Raw genomic sequence first — 21346 nt, 5'->3', positions numbered from 1 at the left:
GTAAAGACCAAATGCTTTTCAAACAGCTGGGGTTGTCAAGCGCTCAGGCTTCTCAGTCAGGTAAGTGTTATTATATACGTCGATTGGCAGCCCTTAATATTGAAAATATCTTAGAAAAACTTTCTCTTTTATTACAGGAGCATATTTTACAGGAAGGTAAGCAAGGAGAGAGGGGGGAAGACATCCAGCAACGGCCACCAGGCTGGGAATCGAACCTGGTCCGTCCGTGTCGAGGACTACAGGCTCCATGTATGGGTTGTGCTTTGCCCCTACGTCACCATAGAACTCTATTTAAATTTGTTCAAATATGGAAAGTTGTTTGCTGTAACAAGCACAGACTAATAAAGTCACCTAGTGTAACAATGCTTTAGAAAGAGAGGTTTGGTAACCAATTACAGCCAGGAACAAAATGTAAACGTGTTGCAGTGTTTGCAACAACAGCAAACATCTGGAAAAAGCTGGTAAAAGTGATAGATACAAACGTCACATTGTAAACGAACAAAAATGTCACTGCAAAAAACGTGTGAATGCTGAGTTAATGACTGAACTACCAATTAATTTTCTTTTTTATGGCCTCTCTCCTGTTTATATAATTCCATTTTAATAAAATATTTTTTTTTCCAGTGTTGGATTATTTTGAATCTTTTTTTTTCTTTTTCATTTTTCATCTCTAAATCTGCTCTGACTGTATGCAAAAGAGATGCCAAATGAAAAATAAGAAAAAAAGATTGTTTTCTATTATCTGATGAAAGTGAAATTGAATTATTACAACTAGTTATTGGGGCAAAAGGGTATGGAGAAATAACCTGACATTTCATATGGCTTCTCCAGGTGGGGCTATAGCACCATTGAAAATGTGGCGCTTTCTTAATTTCAAATAAAAAATAATTTTATACTATATATAGGCCTATATGCACTTTTTGGTAGATGTCGATATATCGTGTATTTACTAAAGACATCTTTCACCCAAATACATAAATAAAAATAAATAATTTTCCATTGTATCTTTCATGGTGGGTTTGTTAAGGGTTAACCGACAGTCCCGCCATTTCACTGTAAATGTCATTTCGAAACCATATCACATCTGGAGCGACTATCGGCACCGCGGCGAAATGAAGCGAACTGTGGTGGAGAACGGGGCTGGTACGGAGATATAAACACTAAATATTACTGAGAGACGAGGTCCCGGTTGAAACACCCAGATAAGCGCTACAGAGGAAGTAGAACTTGGAGGAGTCTTTTGAGATGTTGTGACTGTTTTTGAGTTGGAAAGTGAAAGCACAGCTGCCGAAGAGGCAGATCCAGTTAAGAACATTTTGAAAATGAACTTGTTAAAAACAAGTCCTGTGCAGGAATACATTGAAGCTTGATTCGATGTTACATTTGGATGTCGGGAATTAAAATCAATAGAATCATGTCAGTTGAAGGAAGAACATCTGCATGGCTACAGTATCATACAGGAGGAAGGAAGTAGGAAGAGCGCTGTGTAAAAGTGAAGTGTATCGAAAGAAACATTTTATGATCTTAAAACTATAAAAAAAATGTCTTCCCTCCTTAACAATGTTTTGCACCAGATGTTTTTCTACTTAATTTAAACAATTAAAACAGCTTATGAACCATTATTGTTTCTTTCCAATTCCAGATAAGGAACTTAAGGGAGTGAGAGATGAATTTGCCCAACGAGTGTCTGATGCAGTGAGTAATCAACTCTTAGATTTATGTTTAAAACATGACGTGTTTGATCATGAGGAGAAGGATTCAATCCTGGAGGAGAACCGCACGCGAGCTAAGAAGGCACGCGCTCTCATTGACGCGGTGATTAGAAAAGGACCCGAGGCCTGCGAGAAGGTGATTGGTTACCTGGAAAGTAAAGACCAAATGCTTTTCAAACAGCTGGGGTTGTCCAGCGCTCAGGCTTCTCAGTCAGGTAAGTGTTATTATATACGTCGATTGGCAGCCCTTAATATTGAAAATATCTTAGAAAAACTTTCTCTTTTATTACAGGATCACAATCTCAACTGATTTTTGTTAAGAAAAGTCCAGACTTTAGCTTGAGTAGTTAAAAAAAAAAAAACGTGTAGAAAAACTAATTTGTCTTTTAGCCAACTCACCGTTACCACACCTGTTTGCATCTCTATTATTACCTACTTTTTCATCTGTCACGCAGCTGGCAGAAGGAAAGAAGAAGAAGAAGAAGAAGAAGAAGAAGAAGAAGAAGAAGAAACGGCTTGTAAACGAGCTCGACAGCAGGACAAGCCAGGTACATTTGCTTGACCACTGAAAACTTATCAGACAACTTCAACCATACTTTTCTCCACATTTTTATTTTTTTGGTCTCTTTCTTCAGATGGAGTGACTCGGAGCCAGGACTTGTCAGAGCTGCAGCTTCTGCAGGTCGCCGAGCAGCTTGGGAAGGAGTGGAAGCAGGTCGCCATCTACTTAGGCTTGGAATCCAACGACGTGGATGACCTGGAGGAAGCAGAGATAAGTGTAACCATGCGGAAGCAGAAAATGCTGTTGAAGTGGAAGAACAAAAGGAAGCGAGGAGAAGCTACAGCCAAACACCTGCTGGAGAGTCTGAAGGAGATGGAGAACCTGTCTCACAACGTTTATGAGATACTGGAAGGTTAAGTATAGCTATTAGAATAATAATCTATTCATAATTATTTTTTTTATTTTTGATGTTTATTTTCTTAAATATTCAGAGCACATAGTTCTGTCATGATATTATGATCCCTGATTGCTCAGAGCCACACTTCTCATTGTTTTGCTAAGTTCCCGCATCGCTGTCTCCGCTCAGATCTTGTAAGCGCATACAGCTTACCTAAACGTTTCACAGGTTGTTCTATACAATGTCCATGATGTAACATTATTTGAATTCCATTTTGTAAGGTAATGCAGTATAAAAAAAAGTTGAAGGAAGCTAAGTCAGTTATATTCACACGTATTTTTGTGACTGTTCTCAGGTATGATGGGCGATGTGAGGGATGAAGCTGCTAAATAAACCAGCTATGAATTCAACAGTTGCTACGAAGGAAAGTCAACCTGCGGATTTCAGCTCTTCAATTTTTGTTTTCTGCAGAAGAAACACCTGGACATTTTCTTTTTATGTTTTATTGGCTCTAGCTGCCTTTATTTGAGAGTTGTTAGTCAGGAAAGCAATGAGAGAGGGGGGAAGACATGCAGCAACGCCCACCAGGCTGGGAATCGAACCTGTGCTGTCTGTGTCGAGGACTAAAGGCTCCGTATGTGGGTTGTGCTTTGCCCCTGCATCACCATAGAACCCTGATATCTTTATTTAAATTTGTTCAAATTTGAAAATTAGTTTTCTGTAACAAGCACAGACTAATAAGGTTACCAGGCTTAAGAAAGAGAAGTTTGGTAATTGATTACAGCGTAAATGCTGATTTAATGACTGAATTAAGAATTAATTTTCTCTCCCGTTTGTCATTTCATTTTAATAAAATTATTTTTTCCTAAGTGTTGGGTTGTTTTTAATCTTTTTCCATTTTTCATCTCTTATATTGGCTCTGACTGTACTATAGTATGCAATAGAGACGCCTAATGAAGAAAGAAGGACAAATAATATTAGCAAACGTCCTATTATCTGATGAAAGTAAAATTGAATTATAGTATAAATGGTTATTGGGGAAAAGGCGGAAGCCTTCAAGCCTGAGAACAGCATCCAAACTGTGAAGGAGCGGCATGAAACCATGAGGAAAAATCGAAGCAACATCTCAAGGCAACAGCCACTCTAATAATATTAACAAAATGGGGTAACACTTTATTTGAAGGGGGGTGAATAAGACTGACATGACACTGTCATAAACGCGTCATGAACATCAGTAAGCCTTCATGAATATTTACAACTGTTGTCATAAAGCGTCACTCGGTAAATTATGACACTGACTGATATAAATTTGTTATAAAAGTATTACTGATTGCACTTTAAAAATTAGGTAACTTTATGTTATTAAAGGTAAAGTTTAAACAGTAATGATTTCCTGGTTAATGTCAAGTTGTCATGACAGACATTTTGAATAATGTCAACTTTGTATTAAAAGTGTCAGAATTTACCGAATGACACTTTATGACAACAGTCATAAATATTCATGAAGGCTTATTGATGTTCATGACAGGTGTTATGTCATGTTTATGAAAGTGTCATGACAGTCTTATTCAGCCCCCTTCAAATAAAGTGTTACCGGAAATGGTTATAAAGTCAAAGTCTAGAGCGTCGTCAGTCTCAGTCTCAGCAAATTAATAGGCAGAACTGAAGAGGTGTCCAAACCTGATCCAGTTCTGGCTCTGTCAGGAAGAATGGGTCAAAATTACAGCAAACTACTGTGAGAAGTTTGAGATCCAAAATTTGACAGGAAATTTTTCAAAACACTAAAAAAAAACTGCACATAAACCGAATTAAAAAGCGATCACTCATTATTTCAGCATTTAGCAACTAAAAATAAATGTGGTAACCCTAATTGACCTAAAGAGGAAAAGCGTTAATGTGGAAAAAAAAAATGGGTGTTTTTTTTTGTTGCAGTGTGGACATTTCTTGTTTCAATTGTTTAGTGTATATGGTGTATATGAAATTTACCCTGTATGTGTTCCACTTTTCATCATGTATGGATTAGCAAAAACAAACAAACAAACAAAAAACACAATATATTGAAACCCACCTTTTTCTTATTTTAACATTTATCAGCATTATGGGTTGAAAGATTTTTCCAGACTGGACAAAAACAAATTGCTCAAAAGCATCACTAACATACAAAGATTATTTTAACATCCACTCCGTGTCATTTTCTTCTTTGTTTTACACATGTACTCTTCTCATTATTATCTTTTGTGGGATCCTGTCTGACAACCTGACATCTTAGAGTTAAAGGCCAAACGCTCTTAGAAATTCCAAGTAAGAGAAACAAAAAAGAAAACACTTCTATTTTCATTATCGGTGGCAACAAGCAACTGATGTACAGCCTGGTATTCTTAGGAAAAGCGTCACTTTTAGCAGATATGCACAAAATTACTGGTGATGTGAATCCTAACATGCATTAAAGTACGACTGCAAGGCTCGATAAAACGGGTTTATGACCTCTAAAACACTCGTGAATAAATAATTATTAGCATAATTGGCATGATTTCAGGTGTGAGTGAATGACAAGCTTCAGAGACAAACCTGACAAGGATATACTAGTTTAACGAGCTTCCAACCAGTTACCTGGAAATCAACAGGGCTTTGAAAGCGCGACCACTTCCTTTGTACGCTCACACTAATCCTTAGCTGTTAGAAGACAGGACGTTCGCCTCCAGTGTGATGGCTGGTAAGACTCAATTAACCACAAATTGAAGAACTTGTCTGTATTTTCCAGATCCTGCTTTTCTCTGCAGACAAGGAGCTCGCCAGAGTGAGAGGGAGATTTGTGGAAAAAGTCTCCAAAGCTTTAATCAAGCAGCTGCTGGACGACCTGTTGGAAGACCGCTTGTTGAACGATGGGGAGACCGACTCTGTGCTGGAGGACAACACGGGGAAGGCGGACATGGCCCGCTGCCTCATCGACATGGTGAGGAGGAAAGGGGACAAAGCCAGCAGGAAGATGATCGAACACCTCGAGAACAGAGACCCTACACTTTACTCCGAGCTCGGCCTCACCTGTAAGCCAGCTCCAGGTGAGGGCAAAGTGAAATCATTTCTTACAAAGTCTGTGATGTCAAATGGATACAAAAAAAAAAAAAAAATTCCAGTTGTGGTAACTAGAGATGATGTCTTTCTCAGTTCCAGCTCCTCAGAACCAGCAGGCCTGGTCAAACTCCCTCGTCACCACGACAGACTCCTTCTGGAACGAGAAACGGAAATCTAAAGATGTAACCTGAACTCACCTCTTGCGTTGCCTCCTCTGACTTATTCAACACGAGTTGTAGCGCTTTTACTTCACAGGGGGGCGTTTTGAATGAGCAGTTGCTCATTTTTCAGCTTACAGTTCACTGTTGTGAAAATAAAGTTTAACAATAAAAAGTAAAAGCATACAAGAATAACAATTAGACACATATGCAACACAATTTTACTCAATTTTGTTTGAAAAGATGCAGGTAGAAGATAAAAGACCTTATGATTTCATTCAAGTTCTCCCCAAACCAGATAAAAAACTTGGAGTATTTCCACGTTAAATTGATGCTTAAACCTCACATTCTCAATGTTATTTACTCGTTCTGATGATTATTTGTGCCTCGTTTGATATTTCAGGTTTACACCGTGTCAGATGTGTCCCTCAGAAGTCGTGTGGCCCTTTTAATCACTAATAGAAATTTTGCTAATCCGAGCTTAACCAGAAAGGGAGCCGAGAAAGACGAGGAGAACATGGAGAAACTGCTGAGATCCCTGGGATACGAGGTGGTGAAGCACAACGACCTCACTGCACAGGTATTAAATTGGCCTTGGACTATTTCTGGCATTACTATGGTTACGTTTGACAAAAACAATTAAACTTTTCATAATAAATTATGTTTAGTCAATTTACTAAATAATGCTGTCTAGATTTAATTTTTACTGTGTTATGTAAGCTCTATAATACATAGCAAACTTTCAAAATTTTTATCTGAAAACCCCCCCAGAAACTTTGCATTGCTCTAAGATGTAAAATTATAATAAAATACTCTAAAAGTTTGTGCAATGTAAAAATCTGAGGTATTAATATTTTTGCAGTGCACAGTACTTCTGCAGCAGATTTGTTGCATGAAAACTCTGCTGCCGTTTAGCACATCAACAAAATCAGAGCACAAACTTTGACTCTAAGTCGCAGAATCATCCTTTATGATTGAAATGTGACTTTCATGACTGAAAGTTGCATAAGCAATGAGAAAAGTTCACCTGTAGTTGTCATGGTTGTTCAGGTAGCAAAACATAAATATTTAACATGACAGGAAATTTAGCTTTGAATAATGAAAATTTGTATAGTAATTTGTGTATACAGCTAACTGACAGACAGAAGACGTTTCATTGGGAAATCTGTTTCAACGTTGACATCTTGCACATTCTCCTCATTGTGCGGTGACTGAATTTTCTCCATCTTACTCTCTCACACAGAGGATGAATGAGGTCCTGCGCAATTTCACAGAGCATCCGAAGCTGAGGGACACCGACAGCGTGTTTGTGGTGATCATGTCTCACGGGAAACGCGAATTTGTCCTCGGGGTCAACCACAGCGAGGAAAAACCAGACGAATTCCCCGTCGACAACATCTACAAGCACCTGGGTCCGCAGGAATGCCCTGCTTTGATGAACAAACCCAAGATCATCATCATCCAGGCCTGCAGAGGAGGTGAGCACTACCCGCCCTGGTTTACAGCCTGGACCTAATCCCGGTTTAATCTTGTCCCTGCTGGTCACAGAGAGGGGTGGATCCGTGATGGTCAGTGACAGCGCCTCGGCTAAGGTGGTCTCTGACGACGTGTCGCAGCAACTTCCTGCTAATGCAGGCGGCAACATTGTTGACGATGCTATCCGACACGTCCACAAAGAAAAGGACTTCATCTCCCTCCTGTCCAGCACCCCGGGTAGGTTTGTCTTTTAACTACACAATGTTCCAGATGTTTTCTCAACTTTTGCAAGAAATCTGTGGTTCCTTACAGACACCGTCTCGTACAGAAGAGAGGATTTGGGCTCCTTCCTGATACAGTACATCGCTGAGGTGTTCAACACCTGCTCCCACGAGGACGACATCGACGAGCTTTTCAGGAAGGTACAAGCATTAGTGATCAGGAAAGAGAGTATTTAGAGACAGGAAAAGACTGAACACGTTCAGAAACGAGTCGCTGTCTTTATTTTCCACTGAACTCTGCAGGTCATGCAGCGATTTGAGGAGTTTCCTGATGACACCAAAAGACAAATGCCAACAAAAGACAGATGCACTCTAACGAAGCGCTTCTACCTTTTTCCAGGCCACTGACACGGCAGCGTTTGGTAAATCCGTGAAGCTAACATTAACTAACATTAACATTTACTGTTTGACAAATTGAATTGTGCCATTAAAACACTCCTTACGTGTATCTTCATATAAAATTCTACATATACGCATACCAAGATGTTGGGCTTTTGATCTTGTTTATTCTTTTAATTATTTTTTTAGACTGTGAGTGATTGGGCTAATTTACTACGCAATGTATATTTACTTTAATTGGATTCAGTTTCATTCACTTCAGACTATTTTTTTAATACTGTGGTTAAAATAAAGACTAAACGTTTGAAGAAAAACATGGTCTCTATATTCCGGTGTTATTCATATTTCTGCAGCATTCAACACCCTGCTGTACAAGTACAGTAACATAGCAGAGTTAAACTGCATTAAGCAGTTGCATTGTGCAAAAGTCTGTCTCATAAGTTCTGGCAGATCCATTTATAGAAGAGTTTTGTTCATGTTTTGGTCACTGAATTTGAAACCAGCATAAGAAAATAAAACAGGTTGCTTTAGTGAGGCACATTTTAAACTAAACCGATGATCTAAATGGATTGGACATTCAGTCGAATGGATATAATTCAACACACGTAAACATGCATCCATGCAGACATGCAGAGTTAGGGACGCTGACAAACTGGTTGCACCAGCAGATTAGAAATGTTCCAGTCATTAAGAAAAAATGTGAAAAAGAAACAAGCTGCCAATGTTTTGATTGAACAAGCAGAACATCAAAAACAACGCCGCTTCCTTTTTCTTATTGCTCCTTGACTTACAGGAGCTGGGCAAATAAATAATCATACAAACAAACTATAAAAGGCTACAAAACATCCCATATGTAATATTCAAAATAGTGATGAAAATACAAAATAGATATCGCAAACACATTGGAGCCGTAGCTGAAAACTGGATGACACCTTTTAAAACCACAACATCCCTAGAATCGCCTGAATATTGAGCTTGCTGCCTCACATCTTTGCAAAAAGTTCAGCTTAACTTGATCTTTAATCAATCTGTTTCAAAAGGTCAGTAAACACACAGCTGTTCTGGTTTTTGCCAAATCTGTGCGACTTTGGGTGAAACTTCAACTCTTCGAGCAAGTTTTCCTCCAACTCATGTAAGTGAACAAAAAGGTTTTTGAATCCACAAAAAAAGATAATTGGAGGATTCTTCACAAGGCAAACACGTCTAATTCATATAGTTTATAACCTGGTTTAATTAAATTTCATCAGACTTAGTAGATCATACTTATCGGTGACATCAAAAGAAAGGAGCAGATTCGATGCAGCAGTGGTGAGGTTACCTCGTAACAGGAAGAACCAACACAATGAAAGTCGCTCTTCCAAGAAGGCTCCCAGCTGCCTGGAAAAGAAACATAAATCTTTAGCGGCGTGATTACAGAGACACTGCTAATCTTAGCTACCCTAAACGTCTTGATGTTGGAATTCCTCAGCCTGCATTCTGCACAAAAACTTGGAAACATTTCTTTAAAACTAACCCGAAATAAAAAAATACTCCTATGATTTCTGAAATGCTTTTCAGATCGCAAAGTATTGGTAAACATTTCTACATTTTGAGAAACTCCCAACCATCAGTGCTCGTACTAAATGCTGTTTTTGTAACCGCTGTATTACTGATAATAATTGAACTCAGTTGTACAATTACATATTAAAATCACTTGTGCAAGAAGTGAAGGTCAGAAAAAAAAAATATTCTGGATTAATTTTGAAAGCTCCCAAAATAATCTGGAAGCTTTAGTAAAACTTTAAAAAAACTTAATTTATTCACTATAATTTTGTAAATATAAGAGCACAAGACAAAACAAACGCCACAAAAAAAGTGTCTTCTTCTCTTTTCTATATTAAATTTGTGTACTGCAGCGTGCACGCATACCCCCAAAGCACATCTGTCATTTACCAGAATAGACATGGGAAGTGAGTGCTGGGATCCTGCTGGCTGCAGGGGAAAAATGAAAGTCTATAAGTGGCACATGTTGGGACAGGCTAAATATTCACCGAGCAGCACTGAAAACATTGATATAGGAGGAATGAAACTGAAAAACAAACACTGAACACATTCTAAACCCAAATACTTCTGGTATCTCGTTCTGCAGCCTACAGACTGAACCTGCAACAACATGCAGACACTCAAGGTGTGGAACAGCTTTGTGCAGGGGGGGTTATGCGCAAAAGGTGTTCACAGAAAACTAAATATAAGGTGGAGAAAAAAAATGGGAATACCTCTTAGTTATCTGCACATTTTTTTTGGTCTGACTGGTTGTAATCTTTTTATACTACATACATAAAACTCGACAGATCTTCAATCCTGCATTAAGACCTTTCTGTTGTCTCTGATTGGTTGTTGTTGACTGTGCGTTTCTGCAGACCTCAGCAGTAGCGCTGGGAGGAGGTGGAAAAGCTCCATCTGTCTGTCCACAGATCACCTGCGTCTTACCGTAAAGTCACGACATGGTGGGAGTTTTAGTCAATAAAATAAAAGCATAGTTTTGTAAACGTTTCACATTTTGACACGTTACAACTCAAAGCACTTGGAGGGGATTTAAAGTATAGTGAGCAATTAAAAAAAAAACACATATGAAAATCAGAAAAGGGATGTGTGCAACGGTGTCCAATACCACATATACAAACACAATCTACAAGAATTCGTAGGACAAACTTTATCAAAATGAAAAGCAATTACTGACTAATCCTAGATTAACTCAAGACCAAAGTTTTGACGTTTTAATAATAATAATAATAATAATAATACTTATCTCTTTCCGTCCAAATGACAATTATGCACTGCTTTGTGTTGGTCAGCATCATAAAATCCCAATAAAATACATCACAGTTTATAGCTGCAATGTGGCAAAGTGTAACAAAGTGTTGAAATGGTATGAATGTCTTGTAAGTGATGCACATAGAAACCTGGGAGAAACACAAACAGGTATTTGATCTGTATGTTCATAGTGAAAAAGGAGCTTAAGTGGATGTGCATGTGATCAGTGGAAAGTGAAAACCCGGAATTAATGTAGCTCTAAAACGATATTTAACCATGTTAAAGATTATTACAGGTTTTTCTTTACTTGCTGGGAATATTATTTAACCAGATTGCATAACTGAGTTCATTATAGTTCTCAGGGTTCACATCTTCAGCAGCCAGTCAGAACTTGTTCCTAGAAAAATAATGAGCTTCCAAGGAACCGTGCGCAAATCAAACAGCTGTCTCCACCTGCTTCTATAAGCAGACTGAGTTCCTCAACACAAACACACACACACACACACACATCCGTAACTTTCAGAGGACCGGGCATTCGTCTCCTCAAGTCTGAGCAATGGCAGGTAAGGCTTCAGGATTTAGGATTTATTCACTGCTCACCTTTTCCCCCCTATGTCAGGATTTTCACAGCTGGATTTTTTATTATTATTATTATTGCAGATAAGGAGCTTTTCAAAGTCCGCAGCAAATTCGTGGAGAAGGTGTCAAAGTCGATGATCAGTCAGCTCCTGGACGACCTTTTGGAGGATCGTGTGCTGAACGATGGCGAGGTGGAAAGTGTGCTTGAGGACAACCCCACCAAAGCAGAAAAGGCGCGCTGCCTCATCGACACCGTGAGGAAGAAGGGCATAAGAGCCAGCCAGAAGCTGATCGACCACATTAAAACCAGAGATGAAACGATGCACTCTGAGCTGTTCCCTGATTCACAAGATCAACCGGGTGAGACGGCAGGGAAAGCCTTACATTGTTACAAAGGATAAAAAATAATACTTTGACGTCATAGCAACACAAATGTTGTGTTGTTGGGGGTTTTTTTCTCAGATGCAGCTCCTCCGACACAGAGAACCTGGTCAAACAGACTCATCCCCGTGTCTGACTCCGAGAGGACGAAAAAAATGAATGATCCAGACGTAAAGTTTTACCATTACAATCAAAATATTCTCTTTACCTGACATAAATAACTGTAGTCAGACTGCCTGAAAAGGGGATATTATCAATGACAAGCTGTCGATTGTACAATTAAAAGTAAAATCATTGTTTGTAAAAAAAAAAATGTATTCAGTCCTGCATTCTTGCACTATTCTTGTTTTTTCCAGATTTACAAAGTGTCCGAAAAGTCTCTGAAAAGCCGTGTGGCCCTTTTGATCACCAACAGAAACTTTGCTGACGAAGACTTAACCAGAAGGGGAGCTGAGAAGGACGAGGAGAACATGTTGAGTCTGCTCAGATCCCTGCAGTATGAGGTGGTGAAGCACAACGACCTTACAGCAAAGGTATTTCAAACCCATTTTTAAACATTTCTTTGTATTTAACTGTTGCATTTATAAAAAGATTCAAACGTAAAAGTTAAGACACTTTGGGCAAAGCAAACCTTTCTTACAAGGTAGCATTATTTTTGGTTTGTTCCTTCATTTGGAAAATCTCAGAATGCAAGAAAAATATTAAAACGGGTATTCTTTTTAAAATATAGTTTTCTTCCAATTCAGAACGGTTATATTTTGCTATAACCTCTACATCAGCAAAACTGTGAACCCTGCGTTAAGCAGCAGTAACATTTCAGCAGCTAAAATGTATAAAAAATGTGATGCATCGTAACTTAAGCCATAAATTGTAACTCTTATTCAATCAAAACATTTTTCTAGGCATGTTTTAAAGACATTTTATAAGAAATGCTAAACTTTTGTTGATGTGCACGGCTGCACAATCAAAACACAGGTTCTTTAAACGCTACAGTGCCTTTAGGTGAAACTTTCACTGCACTTGTCTCAACTTGATGGTTGATTGAGTTGTGGGGTTTTTAGTCTCTGTCAACGAGCAATAAAATCACGGCGTTCATTTTCAGGTACAGCTCTCAGTTTCACGATTAAAGTGAGAGTCATACCTCTCCTACATAACAGAAAGTTATGAGGATGAAAAAAAATCACTTTATTCTACATACCAGAAAATAAGGATCGTTGCACCTGAGATGTCTCATCTCTTTTACGAGTTCATAAAACACTGACTGCTGTTCGTTTTCGCTTTCCAACAGGAGATTGAAGGGGCTCTGCGTCAGTTCATCACACACCCCAAGCTGAAAGAAACAGACAGCGTGTTTGTGGTGATCATGTCTCATGGAAAACGGGGATTGGTACTCGGAGTCGACCACAGGCAAGACAAACCAGACGAATTCCCCGTTGACAAAATCTACAAATATCTCGGCCCACAAAAATGCTCCGCACTGATGGACAAACCCAAGGTCATCATCATCCAGGCCTGCAGAGGAGGTGCTCATCATTCACCCCGAGTTTGAGACTGCAGTGTGGCTCAGATCCAGGTGTAATTATTGCTCGTTTGCTACAGCTTTGGAAGGAGCTGCCATTGTTAGCGACAGCGCGAAACCCAGCGTGGTGTCTGACGAGGCGTCGCACCGGCCACCCTCTCCCAAAGGCGGCATCGTTGAAGACTCCATTCGATATGTTCACAAGGAAAAGGACTGCATTTCCCTCCTGTCAAGCACGCCTGGTCAGTTTGTGTCTTAAATCAACTGGATGCACTTTGTTTTTTCAGATTACAATCAGAAATCAGTAACTGCATGTAAGAAAACTGTTTTTTTTTTTTGTTTTTTTTTTTTACAGATACTGTGTCATACAGAAGAGAGGATTTGGGCTCCTTCCTGATTCAGTACATTGTTGAAGTTTTCAACACCTACTCCCACCAGGATGACATTGATGAACTTTTCAGAAAAGTACTTTTTTTGTTGTTGTTTTTCAGATGGCACAACGTTTGAAAACTGGAAAAAAAAGAAAGAAAAGAAAACAGAACAGAGTGGAAAGAGTCATTTTTGTCTGTTTCTATTCTGCAGGTGATGCAACGCTTCGAAGACTTTCCTGATGACACCAAAAGACAAATGCCAACAAAAGACAGATGCACTCTAACGAGGCGCTTCTACCTTTTTCCAGGCCACTGAGACGTTTGATAAATCCATCTGTTGTTAAGCTAACGCTACTCTTACTTTTCTTTTTTTTAATATCTACCTAATAGTTTGTACTTTAACTGGAAATTAGCCCCATTTTTATTTTACAGAGGAAATTATGAGCTTGACTTCACTGTCCTGCAGAAAAAAAAGCTGTTTATAAAAGTTCCTGTTTATGTGAAATAACATTTTGTTTTCCAATAAAAACCCGACTCCAGTTCTGCTTGAATACATGTAAGAAACTGCAAATGAACATAAAAATCTGACAGCCAACATTTCAAACAGATCTGGTTCATTGTGAGAATAAAAATAAGTCCAAGTTGTTGACAAAGTGGATTAATTTCAGTGATGAAAGGAAGCTGTTGCCTCTGTTTAGTCAACCTGGTTTGACCAGGTATCTAAGCAGCCAATCAGATGACAGTTTGCAGCATCACAAAAGTCGATGCAGCTACTTGATTTAAAAAAACAAAACAAAAAAAAAAACACGGTGCCAGAAAAACATGGAAATGAGAATTGAGTTACATAGAGAGCTGACTGAAGGAGATTCTTATTGTCTGCATAAAAAAAACACACAATGAGGTTTCAGAAATAAAGCGTTTTTAGCACTGACTCAACAGAAAGAAAATATCTGTGTGTCTGTGTCTTGTTCATTTTTGGTTAAAATGCAGCCGCCTTCAGTAAATTAAAATAAGGTTTTTAATGAGGTCCGTTCATCAGATTAAAAGTGCCTTTTGAAAATAACAACCTTTAAGCTCATATTAAACATTCCTTTTAATATGATGGCATCTCTATGAATATTTTTGATCTGATCAGTTTTTTCTAATCATGTCACATTTTCATTCGCTTTAAGTGAAAAATCTTCATATCTAGATAAAAAAAAAAAGACTTGAAAACATCAATTGTTACATAACGTGTTTAAGTTAGTGGACTGAGTTACTGAAATGAACCCTTTAACACTATTCTAATGTAATAGATTACTTGCATTGACTAGAGTATCAGATGAACATGGAGGGACGATGAGAAATGATGAGAATCAGTTTTCGCTCCCTCTGGTGGCATAAAAAGGTCAATACAGGTTTTCCACCGACCAGAAACTTCTTCTGCTAATCAAAACACAACATCTCCAGATCATTTTCCAAATAGACTTTACTTGAAAACAGAAAAAACAAGTACAAAACAAAGAAAACCAGTTTAACACAATACAACAGAAAGGCAACACATTGAGTAGGCCAGTGTTTCCCAGCCCTGGTCCTCAAGGCACACAGACCTGCATGTTTTAGATGTTCCCCTGCTTCAACACACCCCATTCAGATGATTGCAATTCAGCAAAACCCTGCTAATCAGCCAACAATTGAAATAATGTGTGCTGAAGCAGGGGAACATCTAAAACATGCAGGTCAGTGTGCCTTGAGGACCAGGGCTGGGAAACACTGGAGTAGACAACATGGCAACACGGTTGCAAGTTTGCGAATGTATCCATAAACGAATGAGGGCCTCTCTGACTATCTGTTCATACTGCCATCGACTAGTCGAGGAGTAAAAGAAGTAGCCCGAGAAAATAAAATGCGCTGTTTAAAATTCACGTAAATTAAGCAGAAATAAATTTTTATTTAAGTAGGCGAGACTCTGCTTAGCTTAGCTGAACTGACTGGCAGTGTTAGAGTATCAATAAAAAATACAAAAATCAAGACACGCAACCAACACTCCAGCTTGACTCGACAGTCCAAGAAGCTACAGAACATTTGATCTTAAACATACATGCATACAAACAAACAGAGAGCCACACCAGCTACGTCAGAAATAAACTAAAAAAAACAAAACAGTATAACTGCTTCAGCTGTGTATAAAAAAAAACAGTAAAACAAAAGAAGTTTGGCAGTGTGAGGATTCAACAAGCAAAAACATAAACGTCTGTACATGGTTAGTTTTCTTTTTCTGGTCCCCCTCCCCTTGCATCTGAACACAGAACAACACTTCACCATGCAGGGCTTTGAAGGAAACTAGAATAAAATATGCACATATAAAACTACAAACCAATAGGTAAAATATTGTCTGTGAAAACACTGCAGGTGAGTGACCCATCACTTCGCTTGTACAACACAAAACAGAGAGTACAAACAAAGTAGTGTCTTATTTGTGAATTGGGATGCCTAAGAATACGTACCATTGAGTGACGTCCCACTTTCAGAAACGTCATACCCTTTAACAACATCCAGATGAACAATTTGCAGCACCACATGTTTACAAAATAGCAACTCATGCGAGATCACCTCTGGTCCTGTACACTATTTGCAGAATGCATCATACGTGACACACTGTGTGCTAAGCACGTTCCAGATCAGTCGTTTCCAACGCCGACCCTCAGGATGAACCGCCACGGACGCTTTAGATGTTTCTCTGCTTCGGAAAACCTGATTTAGATCAATTGGGCCAATTGCCAGGCGCCGGTTGAACTTCATTTATCAGAATCAGGTGTTTTATTGCAAGAAAACATCTACAAGACGAAGGGCAGTTTGATCTGAGGACCGGGGTTGGGAAACGTCGTTCTGGAATGTAGCTTTTCATACATGAACTGGTTTTGCCTGTTTTCATTTGTGTGTGTGTGTGTGTGTGTGTGGGGGTGTGTGTGTGTGTGTAGTTTTGTGACTGTGTGCGTGTTTCAGTGTGACAGCAGCTGAGGTTTAAGACAGAGTTCCTCCAACTATGGAAGCAATGACAATTCCCAAAACCACACAGCATATAATGATCATGATTTTCTTCTACGGAGAGTTAAAAAAAAAAAAAAGAATAATAACATAAAAAAAAAATCCCACGCAGCAGACAGGAAAGAGAGGAAAACATGTTAGCAGTATGAACATAGCTTTAATACATTTGAGCAAAGTGGAACTCAGAAAACAAAAGTGGGATCTAATAACATAAAATAATCTCAGGAAATTTTCGGAGTGCAACTATTACAAGGATTTGTAAAAGCTCACGTTTGAACTTCCTGCACTTTGTTCAACAACTTAAATAACGTTAAGCTTTACAGGTAGAGAGAACTCAGTGAAACGTAAGATTATCATTTAAGATTATAATCAATTCTTCACAAAATGCAGGCAAATAAAAGAGTGCTGCAATTGGGATGCCTCAGAGGACAACGTTTTTGTCCTCTGAGAGGAAATTCAGCTGAAATTATAGTTACTGTCGTCAAGGCAATAAAGTAGAATTTAACTTTTTAGAGATTGCTTGATTTAATATTTCAAGGTAAATATATAACATCAAATCAATCCGTCTTCTTGAGTTACAGCATATTGAGTTCTCTCTGCCTTAGTGGCGTTTTACGCATCCAACAAACACGATCACTCCACAGTGTTAAAAAAGCAAGGGCAGAGAAGCAGCTTTAGCTCCCTCTGGTGGCAGAAAAAGGTCAATACAGGTTTTTAACACCATCTCAATAAATATCATTCATAAGCCATCAGTGTCCGACAAAACAAAAGCAAGATGATTTATTTTAATTTAGCAAAAGAGCTAAATGATAGGAAACAAAGACCAAATAATGGACTTATATTACAGTTATTCTCAGTTGGTGCATTTCTCATGACAGAATTGACTACTACTATTTGTTCAATCTTCAAATCAAAAAGGCAGTTCCTAATTTCTGTGATGGGCCAAATGCTTCTGGTGGATCCATGCAAATTTCTTATGGCATGCCAATCAGATTGTTGATATGGGTCTCTGTCGAATAGCCTCAACCCAAGCAACATTTACGCAAAAGGTTTGCTGTATAAATCTTAACAAATGGAAGATGCGAGAACTAATTGTCATGATGTGTTATAACTAGACTTTATTCCAAATCTATCCTGAACTGAAAAGGTAAACAGGATTATATTTTCAAGCCATAGCAATGAAATATATAAAATAAAAATGGATTTAAATGGACCTTTATATCCTTTAACAAAGCAAATCATTATTTGCTCCCCCCCCAGTGAGACTTCCTCAGGAAAAAGCTAATTTCCTGTCTTTTCTGATCTTGTATCAGGAAAGATTTCCTGACACAAAGTCATCCAGTGGAGTTGAGCCTCTCTAAAGGGAAATACCATTACCATATATGGACAATGGCGCAGCCTAAGTGACAGCAGAGTGTGGCTTTATATTTAAAAACTAAATGGATTGCTTTTGTGACACTTCAAATGTGAAAATGTGAAACAGATGTATGGCTGCTAATGGAAACACAGAAAATGATAGAGTGAGCACGACGCGCTTCGTCTCTCTGCACTTTTTGTGTGATTATAAAAACCTGAATCTTGGCTTCAACTCGGGGCAGAGGGATAAGGACAGAAAACATTTGCCATCCCAGTGGAGACGGACGGCTCTGGAGAAGTCGGCAACCAGACTGTTGACGAGTGTTCGCTTTGGGAATTTTCTCAGATATGAAAAGTTGTTATTTCACTGTATTTTTTTTACTAATTACATAAGTAGGAAATGTCTGGAAATTACTTCATTAAATTAAATATGTGATTTTTCTCTGAGCCAAATGAACTACAGATTTTTTTTAACCCCTGCTTGTTGTGACAGCTTGAAATGACATTTTAGGAAGAAAAAATAATATTTTATTGTGGTGAGACACACATCAACGCTACACTAGAGCAGTTAAAGGGTTAAGCTGGTAATAGTTTCTCTACCTGAAGTGGAAAGATGTCACATCGGTGTGAGTTTGCTGAAACTTAAAATAGTTTTACTAGATTTTATCACCTTTGAAAAAGTCTTTTTTTATGGTGCTTATTCAAAACTTTGCAACCACAAGTTTTGAAAAAGATTGGCTGTCCATGAACTATTCAGAGACACATATGATAATTAGAATAATTGCTAAATTTTGAGGAGTATGCAACATTTTGTAATTTTCAGAAAACATGCAAAATAAAAAAAAAACACAACATGTGCAAGAGCAATATAAAATAACACAGTTAGACAATATTAATTAGTCCCACACAGTTTGAGTGCTCGTTTCCAATGGTGACACTAAATTATTGAGCCACTTCTAGAGCAGCAAACGGTTGTATCAGGGTCCTAACTGAGGCCGACAGCAAGAGAAATAATGAGGATGAAGACACACACTGCGACACAACCACCTATCAGGATCATTTTCTGGATGGGGGACAGGGAGAGCAACGTGTCAAATAAAGGGTCGCCGGGACAAGCAAGAAAGAAACAAATAGAGAAAGAAAAAGGAACAACAGAAGAAAGTAAGAAAAAAGAAGAGAAAGAAGGAGGGGATTAGTGCTATTTTTAACCAGCAGGGGGCAGAATGGTTCCATTTTCTTTCAGAAGTTCTCCTTCCTCATGTGTTAAAAGAAGCTCAATTTGACTTTGTTTGGATGAAAGATGGGAAACCATCCAACGACCTTGGCAACATAATTCAAGCTCAAACTCTCTTCCACAAAACGGGCCTTCGGGTTAAGCAGAGAGAGATGGCCTGGGAGGGAAGCTGAGCGGAAGGGCGCTAAGAACCAATGGGTCAACAGATTTGGTCCAGTTCAATGAGAAATCAGCAAAACACAACTCAGGCCGTGTTTTGCATTTTATTTTCCAATAAAATGCACGTCCAATAGGGTCAAAAATCGTTTCTTTTTCTCAAGGACATTTAAAAAAAAATCTAGTTGGGTAAAATAAAAAGAGAGTAATTAGCAGAACTTTATTTTTTATTTTTTTACCATAGAAATGTAAAAGTTTATTTCCTTCATTAACACTTAAAATATATTATTGTGATCACTAAGAAGTTAATAATTGATTAAATAAGTGGCTAGTTCTGATGTAATAATTATATTTTTTGTAATATACAAATTAAACTCCTCCCTGGAAAAGTGTCCAGTTAGAGCCGCTTGATGAAGAATAACTCTTTCAGATGGATTACAGTTGGAAACTGAAACTTTGACTCATCGATTTTTAACAAAATGACAGACTTTAATACGCAAGTATAACTTTGTTGCTCTATTAGTTGCTACAGCAGATTGATTTATGTGTAAATGTTGACATAAAACAGATGAAGTTGGATTTAGAAGGCAATCACACTGAAGTGCAAAAAGAAAAAAAAAATCAAAAGAATCATGAGAAGAATGAGAGATGAGACACTTCCTGCACTTTTGTTTCTGTAATTAAGATCTCTGAGGTCATTGTTTGATTTAGAGGCAGGGCCTAAATTTGTGGTTATCTCTGAGCTCCGTAATTCACTGGATCTGATACTTAAAACAAAAATCCAAAGGCGCCTGTAGAGATGGACTATCTTGAGTGAGTTGGTACCACCAGAGGTCAACACAGCCTTGTCTTCCAGTCGGTGCCACAATTCAATCCAATCCCAACACCCAGACGCTTTGCATGCAAACTGTACAACAGGTAAACATCCATGCACACAGACCACAGCCAGCACTCCACTCCACTGGGGGCATGCAATGCTTCTGAAGCAGCGTTTTGCTGCGCATGCGCGCTCGGCACAGACACTCACCCTCCGGGCTTTACTCTGGTACTTAACCGCCTTCTTAGTGTCTGATACCGCCCTCTCCACATAGTCTACCGAGTGATCCACATTGTACTCTATGCGGTCTATCATTTCCCCCTAGAAAAGTTAGTGAGAGGGAGGAGGTGTGGGAGATGGACAGGAAGCAGAAGGAAGGGGCCCGGCGTGTGGGCAGGAGCAGGAGGAATGGATGTAGGAAGAGAGAGGAGGTGAAGGAGAAAGAGAAGGAGAAAGAGAAGGAGATAAGTATGTCACCCGTCTGTTGGTCTTTTTGAACTTTTTGCATTTCGGGATGCGCTCCTTTGCTTCCTCCACATATTCCTGAGCGCCCAGAACGCTCCGCTCGACGTTGTTCACCAGCTCGCCCTGCACACAGAACGAGAAGGCAGAGAGCGCGTTGGTGAAAAAGCAGAAATGCATCACATAGATCAGCGGTTCCCAGCCCTGTTTTCCTGAAACACCCACAGCTTGTATTTTCCAAAGCGCTTCACTCCTCTTCCACCACACGGTCACATCGTTCTCTGTTTATCACTAATCAGCATCTTTTGTGTGAAAATAGACCAATATGAAAATATCTGGTTTATTGAAGTTTGTCTAATTTTCAGGCAAGACACTTATTATCCACAAGACTGGAGGGAAATTCAAAACCAATAATCCCTTTGATAAGTTCAGCTGACATTTCAAGCCACCGGAGCACAACATCATCTTCATGGGACGTTTTCGTTGCTCTTTGAAATATTTCCAACTCTGTTCCCAGTAAGCAACAAACCCGATTTCAGCTTTAAAGAAATACACACAAATAATTTAGATTTAAGTCCAAGGTTTGACTATTCTTAACTGTGATTCAGACATAAATAGGTTTCCACCAAAGTGAAAGCGGCTCCCCATTGCAACAACAAAACATAATTATTGTAAATTTGTGATCATAAAACAATTACAAAGTCCAACTCAAAG

The 21346-nt window shown here is 38.7% G+C and overlaps 3 protein-coding genes and 1 long non-coding RNA gene across 9 annotated transcripts in view; 3 read left to right on the top strand and 1 right to left on the bottom strand.

The window, feature by feature from the left end:
- LOC103136329 (uncharacterized) lies at positions 1 to 900 on the top strand. The gene is made up of 2 exons (XR_476026.1): positions 1 to 60; positions 138 to 900. It is a non-coding gene; the product is annotated as an uncharacterized LOC103136329 (long non-coding RNA).
- The window catches only part of LOC103136330 (caspase-1-like), a 4632-nt gene extending 1531 nt beyond the window's left edge, over positions 1 to 3101 (top strand). Inside the window, exons 1-5 of one of the 3 annotated variants that reach the window (XM_007549523.2) lie at positions 1046 to 1143; positions 1643 to 1927; positions 2168 to 2260; positions 2348 to 2626; positions 2967 to 3101. In XM_007549523.2, the coding sequence (XP_007549585.1) occupies positions 1113 to 1143; positions 1643 to 1927; positions 2168 to 2260; positions 2348 to 2626; positions 2967 to 3004 (726 nt within the window). In that variant the 5' untranslated portion in view covers positions 1046 to 1112 and the 3' untranslated portion in view covers positions 3005 to 3101. Of the gene's footprint in view, positions 1 to 1045; positions 1144 to 1642; positions 1928 to 2167; positions 2261 to 2347; positions 2627 to 2966 lie in introns of those variants that run through there. The other 2 variants (XM_016670247.1, XM_016670248.1) reach the window with 2 other exon arrangements.
- A 2172-nt stretch (positions 3102 to 5273) lies between these two features.
- On the top strand, positions 5274 to 15717 carry LOC103136355 (caspase-1-like). The gene is made up of 16 exons (XM_007549556.2): positions 5274 to 5324; positions 5392 to 5670; positions 5777 to 5865; positions 6245 to 6421; positions 7085 to 7319; positions 7390 to 7554; positions 7630 to 7739; positions 7842 to 7938; positions 11391 to 11669; positions 11772 to 11860; positions 12047 to 12223; positions 12979 to 13213; positions 13290 to 13451; positions 13565 to 13674; positions 13792 to 15134; positions 15339 to 15717. Exons 1-15 carry the CDS (start codon positions 5318 to 5320, stop codon positions 13894 to 13896), a joined length of 2316 nt encoding a protein of 771 aa, XP_007549618.1. The 5' UTR covers positions 5274 to 5317; the 3' UTR covers positions 13897 to 15134; positions 15339 to 15717.
- stx1a (syntaxin 1A (brain)) overlaps positions 15323 to 21346 on the bottom strand; it is a 38838-nt gene continuing 32814 nt past the window's right edge. Inside the window, exons 8-9 of one of the 4 annotated variants that reach the window (XM_016670236.1) lie at positions 20381 to 20491; positions 15323 to 16661 (exon numbers count right to left, since the gene is read on the bottom strand). In XM_016670236.1, coding sequence (XP_016525722.1) covers positions 16584 to 16661; positions 20381 to 20491 — 189 coding nt within the window. In that variant the 3' untranslated portion in view covers positions 15323 to 16583. The other 3 variants (XM_016670237.1, XM_016670235.1, XM_016670238.1) reach the window with 3 other exon arrangements.

The sequence above is a fragment of the Poecilia formosa genome, unplaced genomic scaffold (assembly GCF_000485575.1).
Source record: "Poecilia formosa unplaced genomic scaffold, Poecilia_formosa-5.1.2 Scaffold31, whole genome shotgun sequence".
NCBI lineage: Eukaryota > Metazoa > Chordata > Actinopteri > Cyprinodontiformes > Poeciliidae > Poecilia > Poecilia formosa.
Note: the sequence above shows the minus strand (reverse complement) of the source record. Positions and strands in the feature narration are given on the sequence as shown.